The following is a 13,957-nucleotide window of genomic DNA, read 5'->3' on the forward strand; positions in this document are numbered from 1 at the left end:
CATTGTGGTAACTTTCATCAGTTCAAGAATAGATTGTCTGGGAATTGTTTTGAGATAACCCCACAGATAAAAATGGTGGTGCTTTTAAGGTTCGCTGAGTGAAGTCCATTCAGAATCACACCTTCTACTAATAATCCAATCATCAAAGTATCAATGCATATTATTGAACAGTAATAAATCCAAGACTGTTGGGCATTGATGACAGAAACTTGGTGAGCAAGTCAGGCATAAACTAAAGTTTATTTATATCAAATATGGTTGGATTAAAGAAAGTTGTGAATTTTGTTGACAATTTATTGGATGGCACATTTGTTTAGGTTAGACTTACAAGGTCATTGTATTTTGTATTTAACCCAGAACTGTGGATGAACAATACGTTGCATAAACATCTGAAGGTACATCAGTTGAAACGTACTCGGAAAATAAATAATGGCTTGAATAAAAAAAAAAAACTTTGACATAAAAACAGTGTAATAACTGAATTGTTGGGTCATATTTTATTGTGTGCGTGTCTTTCTCTATCTCTCTCAGCCCTTTCTTCCTCTCCTGTTCCCTCTGCCATACCTCATTGGCAGATGGGGAGCCAGGAAGCTTAACAATGTGTGCCCTGCTATATTCACAGAAATACACCCAGCTGATGGAAGACTTTTTACAAGATGACCACGATCACGAAGTATCAGTTGTGTCTTTGTCCGTACAAATCTTTACAGTGACCAGTCTGGTAGGTTCTTAGCACCAGCACACAAAAAAGGGGGTTCTTGTATTTGTCTGCTGCTCCTGGTAATTAACCATACTCTTCCGTTTTTTATGGAAGGAATGTCTCAAACACAGTCGATATTGTTGAGATGGGCATTGCGAACAACTCGCACACACAGTATTTGCTTTAACTCCGAGTTTTTGTTCGTATGACCGTTTTAAAATTGCGGTGACATCAGAAGTTGAATGGAAATATTTATAATTTTTAAATGAAAAAAATTAAAACGTATTCCTGAATAGATATTTACTAAAACAAATATATACATGTTAAAATAATTTGGAGTAAGAATATTTCGGAAGTTGTCTCAACCTAGAATCTTATATGAAAATTTCTGCAAAAACAAAAATAAATAATAAAAAAAAAAAAGGAACTAACGTTGATTCAACCCAAATATAATTTAAGGTGTTTAAAATGTCAGTGTTGTATAAATTTTTTATAACTTATTGTAACTTTTTTCCTATAGTTTTTTGAAGCAAATATAAGAATCATGTTTTTTTTTTTTTTTTTTTTTTTTTTTTTTTGAGAATATAATTGATTTCAATCTAATGCAGAGGCATTTGTTTTATTTTTAATGAGTTTTTGACAAGCAAACAACTTTATATTCAAAGAAATTAAATGTTTAGAGATTGTTTGTTTGGGAAATGTTTTTGACTTAAATGGTAGACAGATTTTAATGGAACTCTATTGTTCCTCAGAATAAAGAATTATCTCTTACTTTCCCTCTCCGTACTGCTCTAACCAAGTATGCCGACCTGTTCCACAAATCCCAAAACCTTAACATGAAATATCTCCAGAAAAAAAACTCGAATAAACCTAGAACCCCATTTTCCAACGTAGACCCCTACTACCAGGTCTCCTTCTCCAACATCAGGGGTATACGTTCCAACCTTCCAGAGGTTGAAACCCAATTACAGGAGACGAAACCGAACATATTATTTCTAAGCGAAACTGGAATAGGGCTGACCACTTCCCTAGATGAGTTCATAATTAACGGATACTCTAATTTAACAGCTAAATCTGACCGCCAAGATTGCCATGGGCATGGAATATGTGCCTACATTAAAGATGGCTTCCCGTGTGGCAGGGATATCTCTAGAGAAGATCCCAATTTACCCTATATGTGCTTCCGGGTTGCACTTGCTAACACCGCTGCATTTATATTTGCCCTTTATCGGGCCCCACAACAGCGGAGTTACTATCTTTAAGAGCATATCTGAGAAAATAGACCACATCCTGTCTGCACATCCCTCGGCTAACATCCACATCTGTGGTGACTTCAACGTCCATAACGTGGAATGGCTGACCCAATCAAATAAGACAGACGATGAGGGGAGGTTTTGTCATGATTTTGCCATTGCAGTGAATGCCCTCACTCAGATTATTCGCGAACGCACCCATGTGCCCGATACACCCGGTCAATATGCAAGCCTCCTAGACCTTTTTCTCTCAACTTCCCCTGAGCTATGTTCATGTTCCGTTCATTCTCCTCTAGAATCCTCCGACCACTCTGTCGTATCAGTTAAGATAAAAACGAAATGTAATAAGTCCTCAGACGTACCCCTCCACCGTACTGTATACCGATACTCTATGGCTGACTGGGATAGCTTCCGTACATTCATATCTGATTTACCTCTGCACTCCATGTTTAAAAAGGAAGTGTCCTCTATAGTATCAGATCTGACCCAATGGTTAATTGTAGGCATAGACCAATTCATACCATCTAAAAAATTCCAACAAAAACCTAACAGCCAGCCATGGTTCTCCCCAGAATGTGCTGCTGCTATCGCGCACAGAAATCACTTTTTCCATAACTACCAACGTAATAGATGCACTGACACTAAAGCTGCTTTCAGGACTGCCAGCAACCACTATAAAAGAGTAATAAAAAATGCAAGAAAGCTATATGCTCAGTCTGTTAAATCCAAGGTAGCTGATCAGCGGCTTGGTTCCCACCAGTTTTGGCAAATAACAAATAGGATCTTGAACAGAAGTGTGCGTTCTATCCCAACCATTATCAATGGACCAGAGGTCATTTCGTCAGCATCAGACAAGGTCAAACTATTTGCAAAGAACTTTGCAACTAATTCTACCCTATGCGACGGAGGCCATCAACTCCCCATATTTTCTCCTATAACACAGAACACGCTAGGTAACATACAAATATCCGTGCATGAGGTCACCAAGCTAATCAAGAACCTTGATTCCAGTAAAGCAACTGGCTCTGACGGCATCCCAATTATAGTGTTAAAAAAGCTTCAACCAGAACTTGCTCCCATACTTACGAAACTGTTTAAGCGCTGCCTTAAGGAGAAGTGCTTTCCAACTCCCTGGAAAACCTCATCAGTTTGCCCTGTATTTAAGAATTCAGGTGATAAGTCATCTCCCTCTCAGTACAGACCAATAAGTCTCCTGTGTGTTATGAGTAAGTTGCTGGAATCTATATTAAATAGAGAAATAGTTAACCACCTCAGCAGAAACAACCTTCTTAGTGACACACAATATGGTTTCCGTTCTGCAAGATCTACCGCAGATGTGCTAACGGTTATATCTCACAGGATTAGTGAATCTCTTGACAAAGGCTTCCTTTCTAGGGCAATTGCTCTTGACATATCAAAGGCCTTCGACAAGGTATGGCATAAGGGTCTACTTCACAAGATTTCCAACTACGGTATTACTGGAAATGTTCTCTCAATCATTAAATCATTTCTCTCCGATAGGCTCATAAGAGTAGTGGTCGATGGACAAAAATCAGAGGCCTGCAGTATTAATGCTGGAATCCCTCAAGGGTCAATCCTGGGCCCAACTCTCTTCCTCATCTACATCAATTACCCCCCTAAACGCATACTTAAATCATTTGTTGGCATCTATGCCGATGACACGACCATCTACGGCAACACATCAAAGGCAATAAATGACAAAGTTCTCTCTAATTCTCTCTCCTCTGATCTCGAGCGCATGGTTCAGTGGGGGAAGACGTGGCTGGTTACCTTTAATGCATCTAAAACCAAACTCCCCGTGTTTTGACAAGCTTCTGGGTTTGACCTTTACTCCTGATCTGAAATGGAACACGTACATCAAGTCTGTTGCCAAGGTCGCTGGAAAGATGGTGGGATCCTTCTACCGCTCCAGAAGATATCTCACTACTGATGCAATTCTCTATCTATATAAAAGCCAAGTACGTCCAAGGATGGAATACTGCTGCCATATCTGGGCAGGAGCTGCTAAAAAGAGCCTATCCTGCCTTGACAGAGTACAAAATAGACTTCGTGGCTTAGTGGGGGATGCCCTTTTCTCTACCCTGCAACCTCTCTCCCACGGAAGAGACGTTGCGAGCCTATCCTTGTTTTATCGCTATTTCCATGGCAGGTGCTCGTCTGAACTCCAATCTCTGGTCCCCCCTCGCCAATCTTTCACGAAAAACACCTGTCTAGCTGAATCCACTGTGAAAAATTTCCCCCACTCTTTATCTGTTCCTAAATCAAAACGTAGATTCCATGAACAAAGTTTCTTTCTCAGAACTGCACGCCTGTGGAACTCTGTTCCATCTGCCTGCTTCCCACCTGACTACAACTTGGATGTGTTCAAGTCTAACGTTAACAAATTCCTAATGAACCGCCCCCCCTTAAGTAAACACTTCATCAAATCTCCACACTAACGTACTGTACTTGCAATAACCCTTATCCCTGAGTGGCTTCCGGGCCTTGATAAGTGGTGATCACCGTGTAAAAAAAAAAAAAAAAAAAAGACGATTTTTAAAGAAATTACTGTTAATAATTGTTTTTATTCCTCATTTCATGTAAAGATGTAAATAAGGTATAAATATTACATTTGTTTGGAAATATAACTTGTAAGAAAATGTGACGTTTAAAAAAAAAAAAAAAAAAAATTTTTTATGAATTGACTTCCAGCATAAATCTGCAGACATGACACAATAACATTCAAATCTTTACATAATATTTTACGGTGAATAATGTATAATTGCACTCAAGATGAGCGATTTTAAATTAATAATAGGAAAAGATTTTAAATTTATAATAGGAAAAGATTTTAAATTAATAATGGGAAAAGATTTTAAATTAATAATGGGAAAAGATTTTAAATTAATAATAGGAAAAGATTTTAAATTAATAATGGGAAAAGATTTTAAATTAATAATGGGAAAAGATTTTAAATTAATCATAGGAAAAGATTTTAAATTAATAATAGGAAAAGATTTTAAATTATTAATAGGAAAAGATTTTAAATTAATAATAGGAAAAGATTTTAAATTAATAATAGGAAAAGATTTTAAATTAATAATAGGAAAAGATTTTAAATTAATAATAGGAAAAGATTTTAAATTAATAATAGGAAAAGATTTTAAATTAATAATAGGAAAAGATTTTAACTTAATAATAGGAAAAGATTTTAAATTAATAATAGGAAAAGATTTTAAATTTATAATAGGAAAAGATTTTAAATTTATAATAGGAAAAGATTTTAAATTAATAATAGGAAAAGATTTTAAATTAATAATAGGAAAAGATTTTAAATTAATAATAGGAAAAGATTTTAAATTAATAATAGGAAAAGATTTTAAATTTATAATAGGAAAAGATTTTAAATTTATAATAGGAAAAGATTTTAAATTTATAATAGGAAAAGATTTTAAATTAATAATAGGAAAAGATTTTAAATTAATAATAGGAAAAGATTTTAAATTAATAATAGGAAAAGATTTTAAATTAATAATAGGAAAAGATTTTAAATTAATAATAGGAAAAGATTTTAAATTTATAATAGGAAAAGATTTTAAATTAATAATAGGAAAAGATTTTAAATTTATAATAGGAAAAGATTTTAAATTAATAATAGGAAAAGATTTTAAATTAATAATAGGAAAAGATTTTAAATTAATAATAGGAAAAGATTTTAAATTAATAATAGGAAAAGATTTTAAATTTATAATAGGAAAAGATTTTAAATTTATAATAGGAAAAGATTTTCAATTTATAATAGGAAAAGATTTTCAATTTATAATAGGAAAAGATTTTAAATTTATAATAGGAAAAGATTTTAAATTTATAATAGGAAAAGATTTTAAATTTATAATAGGAAAAGATTTTAAATTTATAATAGGAAAAGATTTTAAATTAATAATAGGAAAAGATTTTAAATTTATAATAGGAAAAGATTTTAAATTAATAATAGGAAAAGATTTTAAATTAATAATAGGAAAAGATTTTAAATTAATAATAGGAAAAGATTTTAAATTTATAATAGGAAAAGATTTTAAATTTATAATAGGAAAAGATTTTAAATTAATAATAGGAAAAGATTTTAAATTTATAATAGGAAAAGATTTTAAATTAATAATAGGAAAAGATTTTAAATTAATAAAAGGAAATGATTTTAAATTAATAATAGGAAAAGATTTTAAATTAATAATAGGAAAAGATTTTAAATTAATAATAGGAAAAGATTTTAAATTTATAATAGGAAAAGATTTTAAATTAATAATAGGAAAAGATTTTAAATTTATAATAGGAAAAGATTTTAAATTAATAATAGGAAAAGATTTTAAATTAATAATAGGAAAAGATTTTAAATTAATAATAGGAAAAGATTTTAAATTAATAATAGGAAAAGATTTTAAATTAATAATAGGAAAAGATTTTAAATTAATAATAGGAAAAGATTTTAAATTAATAATAGGAAAAGATTTTAAATTAATAATAGGAAAAGATTTTAAATTAATAATAGGAAAAGATTTTAAATTAATAATAGGAAAAGATTTTAAATTAATAATAGGAAAAGATTTTAAATTAATAATAGGAAAAGATTTTAAATTTTTAATAGGAAAAGATTTTAAATTTATAATAGGAAAAGATTTTAAATTTATAATAGGAAAAGATTTTAAATTAATAATAGGAAAAGATTTTAAATTAATAATAGGAAAAGATTTTAAATTAATAATAGGAAAAGATTTTAAATTAATAATAGGAAAAGATTTTAAATTTATAATAGGAAAAGATTTTAAATTAATAATAGGAAAAGATTTTAAATTAATAATAGGAAAAGATTTTAAATTAATAATAGGAAAAGATTTTAAATTTATAATAGGAAAAGATTTTAAATTTATAATAGGAAAAGATTTTAAATTAATAATAGGAAAAGATTTTAAATTAATAATAGGAAAAGATTTTAAATTAATAATAGGAAAAGATTTTAAATTAATAATAGGAAAAGATTTTAAATTAATAATAGGAAAAGATTTTAAATTTATAATAGGAAAAGATTTTAAATTAATAATAGGAAAAGATTTTAAATTAATCATAGGAAAAGATTTTAAATTAATAATAGGAAAAGATTTTAAATTAATAATAGGAAAAGATTTTAAATTAATAATAGGAAAAGATTTTAAATTAATAATAGGAAAAGATTTTAAATTAATAATAGGAAAAGATTTTAAATTAATAATAGGAAAAGATTTTAAATTAATAATAGGAAAAGATTTTAAATTAATAATAGGAAAAGATTTTAAATTAATAATAGGAAAAGATTTTAAATTAATAATAGGAAAAGATTTTAAATTAATAATAGGAAAAGATTTTAAATTAATAATAGGAAAAGATTTTAAATTAATAATAGGAAAAGATTTTAAATTTATAATAGGAATAGATTTTAGCTAGAAAATGTAATGTACACAATGCTTTATGGCTCCATTTTTGTGTTCCTTTTGGAAAAGGTATGGATTCTTTTGAAATTTAAGATTCTATTATATATCATCCTGGATGTTTTTATTAATATTCAGCAGTAAGTCTTGTATTTACCAATTTGATATAGGAAAGTTCTTTTAAAAAATGTTTGGAAATAACTCCTTGATTGTATACCCCAAACACTCCAGCTTCAGACCTAGTACTGAAAAGTGAGATTGTTTAAATATTATTGGATGTCCCTCCCCTACCCATCCAATTTGGATGTTCAGGACCATCTCTTCCTGACACCTTATCTGTACACCACAGAATATTTGTAAATACCGTTAGAAAAGGTATGAACCTGTGATCCCTCTCCAGTAAATGATGAGTTTGAAAAGGTAGTTTTCAAAAATTTAAATAAAATTAGTGAATAGGTGACATATATATTTCTTTTTAGATTAGAATTTTGAATTAAAATCGATTTAGTATTTCGGAGAACAGAAGAAAAAAAAATGTTTGAACGTTTTCATTTTGAATGATACAAAAAATAACATCCCAAAAGATTCCATTTTGTGAAAATTATGAATCTTGTAGCATATTTCAAATGTGTTTTTCTTTATTACATGCGTTTTACTAAATAGATCTAAATGGTTCCTCATTAAATATTAGAAAAGGGTAAAACCATTTCTATAGCATTGTTAACCCCTTTTGAACTCATCATGTACACCCTCCTCTCACAACTATGTATAAAACAGCAAATTGTATTCAATTAATTGATATAAAAGTAATCATTCACACATATGCATTCTGCTTTGAAATGACATAATTCAAAATGTGTTAGTTTGCTGTTAAACTAAATTTGCTCAGATTGAGGACTTTAGCATTTCCTTTTTTATTTTTTTATTTAATTTGAAAATTTGTCAGGTTAAAATAGTTTTTTATCTAATAAAGCAAGTTAACTTTGTCACTAGATAACGTTCTTGCTATAAAATCAATATTTGATTTCACTACATTAGTGCCTTTGGATCAATGCAGTATATTAAAAATAAAATAGAATTCAATTTAATGCATTTCACAAAATATATTGACTGGGTCAGAATTAATTTTATATGGACACCATTTTTTTAAGAGATTAAAAAAGGTATGTAAGTTTATATTTGTCAATACAAACTTACTTCCCTTCGGAAAAAAATTGCAAGTAATTATACTATCAGACAATGTCAGGTAGGTACAATTAGTTTTAAAAAATAAAGGCAATTCTTAGATTCTTAATATTTCTCCGTCTTGATATGATTTGCAAACTGGTGAAGTGGGTTCATGTGCATTTACTTTGAACGTTTGAAGAAAATTTAGAGCTGAATTTTTGTTGCAATCAATTTATCTGTAATTGATTTTAATCTTTCAAATTTGAATAGAAATTTTTTTTTTGTTTTTAGTTTAATACAGTGATTCAAAATTAGGCCAATAATAGATTGCATAGTGTAAGTAAAAAAATATTCTGTAAAGATGATGCGAAATCCTTTTTTAACTTAATATTAGATTCATGGTTTGAGTCTGGTATTATTAGGTCAGGCTGTCTAAAGATACTGGCCTCCTGAAAAAAAATTTTTTTTTTTTTTTAACAAACCAAACCAAACATCATTAAATATTTGAAGATATAAAGAACTTGAAGCATAAAAACCTTTTTTTCAAAATGACTGAATCCGGCATTAAATAACCCAAAGATGGTTAAGCCATTAAATATAAACAACCAACCAATCAAAATTCAAGATGGTGAAATAAGTAATTTTGACCCTTTTCTAGGTTACCAGAAATCACATTTTGCTCTTCATCTTTTTCTTTATTTTTTAAAATTCTTTTTTCTTGTCCTCTTTTTCTATAGTTTTCTTGTTTTCCTCTGTCAGTTATCTTTCCTCACTCATTTCTAATGCTTTCTCTAATGCAAACATCTTTGTTTTGTTTCTTGACTTTTGCATATCTGAAAAATTCATATAATTATACCAACATATTTTTTATGTTAAAAAATCTTTTAGTCTTTATGGAGGGGTTGGGAGTGGGGTGATTTTATGCAGGATTGTAAAATTTAAATGGAATTTGGCTTTTTATACAATTTTAATTTCGTTTTTCAATTTGCTTTTCAAAATTTCATAAAGATGAACATAACGTTATTTTCTTTGCTCTTTGACTTGTCACTTATATCGGTTTCACTACAAGTACTTGTATATACGAGTAATGAACAATAAGTGACACGCTCTTCTGGAGGTTGATGGTTCAATCCTCAGTATGAGCAATACTATAGTAATACAACTACGAGTTAACTAAGATTTTTAAATGGTCATAGCTGATGGAAAAAGAGAAAACTACCTCCATGGATTAAATAGGTTATATACAGATTTCTAAATCTGATGAGACCGACTTGAAGAAGGTTGGAGGTTACACCGACTTAAATGTTGTGAGAATAAAATCAAAGATGAAAAGATGCCTGAATACTCTTGAAAAAAAAAAAAAAAAAAAAAAAAAAATGAATCCCTGCCTCAAAAATTCCAGAATGAATAAAATTCATAAAAAAAATGTGACAAGATATTGCATTTAAAAAAAAAAATTTTTTATCACTACTCCCTCCACCTACCCTACCCAAAAGAAAGTAATGCCTAGGAGAATGATATCATGACTGCAGAACACATAATACACTTGTAGGTAAAGAAAAAAACAAATAGTGGTAATGATGGTATTATAATGAACATATGTATATTACACTCTTTTGTCCCTTCCCCACCTCAAAGGAGATAGTTATCATGACAAATGAACAGATATTCCACTACTCTGTCCAAATTTAAAAAAAAAAAAAAAAAGGGACACGGTGAGGCCTGGGGAAAGGTTATTTTTGATGAATGAATAGATTACTATTCTGCACAAATAAAATGGAGGTAGTACCTTGGAAGATGGTATCATGACAACAGAACAGATACAACACTACATACCTCACCTCCAAAAAAGAAGGTAATGCCTGGAAAGATGATATACTTATTAACGAACATGTAGTGTCACAAAAAAAAGGCAGATGTAATGTCTGAGAGAATAGATTTTTGGGAAGAGAAGAGTTGAATTCACTACAATAGACCGTCATCATATCTAATCTTTCTACTGTATGTGTGGCCATGTGATAAAAAAACTTCCCATTTCTTTTTAACGATTTTTTTCTTTCCTATTTTAATTATAAGTTTGCGTTTCTGTTCCCCTTTTTTATTTTTTTAAATCCAAAACATGTTTGCTACTGATTTCTTGCACCACTCTTCCCACTTGCTATCTGATGACACATCCTATTTCTTCCACCCTTCTCGTCTTTTGCACCACCAATTTCCTTCATGTATCCTTGCAACAAGCTATCTAAATCACCCATCAAGCTGTCGAGCAATACTTTAATATCATTGAGGATTAGGGTTGGTAATAATTTAGTGTCAAACCCATAAATTGATCATATTAATAACGATGATATATCCATTTAAGTTTAGAATTTAAAACTGCTTTCCAATATAAATCAATTTTGTTTTTTCTTTTGTTCAATAATACCTAATTTAGATTAACAAATAAAAAGTAAATTGATTTAAAACTAATCTTTTAAAGTCGGCGTTAACTTTTAGTAGATATTCCTCTTCCCATCGTTTCATGCATGCACTTTTTGTTTGCATTTTACTTCAATAAGTTCTCAGAAATCAAGAGACCCCTTTCTGGAGCTAAGACTCTGTACATACATAGATGTTCAGGTGTTCAATCAAGATTCAAACGTCTCAAAAGTTGAGTTTGCAAACAAATGAAGAACATTAATTTTTCCTCTCCTCAATTGACTAGTTAATTATGTTATGGTATATTTTAATGTGTTGTGCTGGATTCCTGGTCAAGAATTCATCTGGTTTGGTTGAATATCTAATTAAGTGGCGTTACTTGAGGTAACATAACTAGGAGAAGATGCACCATTTCTCGTAAGAGCCAGTGTATAGCCATGTCAAGCCATGTTATTTTGAATATTTGGTTATGGTTTACTTGTAGTACAAAATATCCTCATGTCAGCCTGTCCTGACAAACAGTTGTACAGAAAAACTGAAGCCAATCAAGGATATTTTATAATAGGAAGTGTTTTGTCTGTGTGTCCACCTAAAATTAAAAAAAAATATATCCAAGACACACCCACAAAGCTAATATACCCTTATTTGGCATTGTTTGGCCAAATACTATGCAATTATCAGAGATGCCCCATGGGGAAATATTTTTTCTCTTCCTGCTGGACAGTGTGCAAATGAGACCACTGAATGGTTCAAAACAGCAATTGAAGCACATGTTCCCATGCAGAAATTTTATAGCAAGCCCCACTCTCTCCTATGGTTTACTTCGACTTGCGCAACTGCCATTGCTCAAAGGCAGCATGCATACCGCAGATTTAACCGACATAAGTCCAGTTTAAACAAACAGAAGTATATAGAAGCTAGAAGTAACGTTAAGAAAGAAATAACGACAGCTAAGAGAGAATTTACTGAAACCACTAAAAAACACATCGAAGCACAAAAATTAGGAAATCGTGACTTCTGGAAAATCTACAACAGTGTAGTAAATAATGGGCAATCAACAATTCCCCCGCTAACCAACAATCACGAGGTTGTTTGCTCAGCAACCGACAAGGTTAATATGCTTGCCAGCCGGTTTGCCTCAAACTCCACACTGAACCCTTCCAACCACCCCTTGCCTGACTTTCTTTTGCAGACAGATGCCACGCTAGACGATCTAAAAATCACCCCTGCTCAGGTACATGCTATCATAAAAAACCTTAACACTTCAAAAGCATGTGGACCTGATCTCATTCCAGCTGTGCTATTAAAAAAGTGCTCAGCCGAAGTAGCTCCAGTTCTCTCCAAACTCTACAACAAATGCCTTAATGAATCATGCTTTCCGGGCTGTTGGAAAACTGCTTCTGTGGTACCAGTATTCAAGAATTCTGGCGAAAGAACTGACCCATCAAATTATCGCCCCATTAGCCTCCTCCCACTTTTCGCTAAAATATTTGAGATCATAATTAACCATGCTCTAGTCTGGCACCTTACAGATGCTAAACTCCTGACTGACAAACAATATGGATTTAGACAAGCCCGTTCCACAGCAGACATCCTCACTGTAATCTCTGAACGTATATACCATTCACTGGACAAAGCGGGGGAGGGCAGAGCGGTAGCTCTAGATCTCTCTAAGGCGTTTGATAGGGTATGGCATGAGGGTCTCCTCAGGAAAATGAAATCATACGGTATCACTGGTAGAATACTTAACATAATTGAATCTTTCTTAGATAAGAGAAAAATCCAGGTTGTCTTCGACGGTCGTACATCTAAACAGTGTAATATAAATGCGGGAGTGCCTCAGGGGTCTATCCTTGGACCTCTATTGTTCCTAATATTTATTAATGACCTCCCCGACAAAACTGCCTCTGAGATGGGTATATATGCTGATGACACCACACTCTATAACAGGCATGGCAGAAAAACAAATGAACACATATCTAAAGAAATGGCAGAAACACTAGAGGATGACCTCCAATCTGTTGTGGAATGGGGACATAAATAGATGGTCACATTCAATGCTGCCAAGACTAAACTGGTTTCCTTCAATAACTACAAGAAACCTTCTCTGCCACCAATAGCAATGGCCAGTGACTCCCTGTCTGAGAGTACATCTTTCAAACTGCTTGGCCTAACGTTCACAGGAAAAATGAGTTGGAACAATTATATTGAAAACATTGCCAGGGCCGCTGCGGAAAAGGTAGGCTCTCTCTACCGTGCTAGAAAACTACTGACACCTGAAAGTATCCTGTACCTCTATAAGGCCACCATTCACACATGTGTGGAGTATTGTTGTCACATTTGGGCTGGTGCATCTGCTGCTAGTCTCTCGCTCCTAGACGGTTCAAAAGAGTCGCCAATCTGATAGGCTCTGAACTGGCATCTAAGCTTCAGCCTCTGTCCCATTGACGAAACGTTGCATCCCTCTGCCTGTTCTACAAGTATTTTAATGGTGAATGCTCTGACGAACTGCAGACACTTGTGCCCCCACGACGTAGACACCCTTGACAAACCCGACAGGCAGCTAAATCCCACCTCCACACAGTAGAGATCCCTAGATGTAAAAGATCTTTCTACTCCAGTAGTTTCTTTCCCAGAACCGCTAGACTTTGGAATTCCATTCCAGGATCCTGCTTCCCTAACTGTACTGACATGCAGAAGTTCAAGTGTAACGTGAACCGATATCTTGCTGCCCAAATCCCAACATAGTGCCCCAGTAGTTGCTGTCCCTGATAGTAGCCCCCTACACCAAAGTGGCAATGTGCCTTGTTTGGGGTGAAAATGTAATAAAAAGAAAATAAATTTTTTTTTTAATTGTAATTCTTTGGGGAACAACTGGAGAAGAATACATTTGGGAGGGGGTGAGGTCAACACTTAGAACAACTTAATGTATTTATGTAGTAAATAAATCCATCTGGTCT

General features: G+C 32.0%; 1 protein-coding gene across 4 annotated transcripts in view; it reads left to right on the top strand.

Annotated features, from left to right (window-relative positions):
* Nucleotides 1-13,957, top strand: part of LOC145256493 (E3 ubiquitin-protein ligase UBR2-like) — a 262,146-nt gene that overhangs the window by 134,680 nt on the left and 113,509 nt on the right. For 2 of the 4 annotated variants that reach the window (XM_080115440.1, XM_080115442.1), the window contains exon 12: nt 623-721. The exons of the other annotated variants lie outside the window; for them this stretch is intronic. In XM_080115440.1, coding sequence (XP_079971566.1) covers nt 623-721 — 99 coding nt within the window. The remainder of the gene's footprint in view (nt 1-622; nt 722-13,957) is intronic. 4 annotated transcript variants of the gene reach the window in all.

The sequence above is a fragment of the Euprymna scolopes genome, chromosome 32 (genome assembly GCF_053919585.1).
Source record: "Euprymna scolopes isolate OS-2025 chromosome 32, ASM5391958v1, whole genome shotgun sequence".
Taxonomy (NCBI): Eukaryota; Metazoa; Mollusca; class Cephalopoda; order Sepiida; family Sepiolidae; genus Euprymna; species Euprymna scolopes.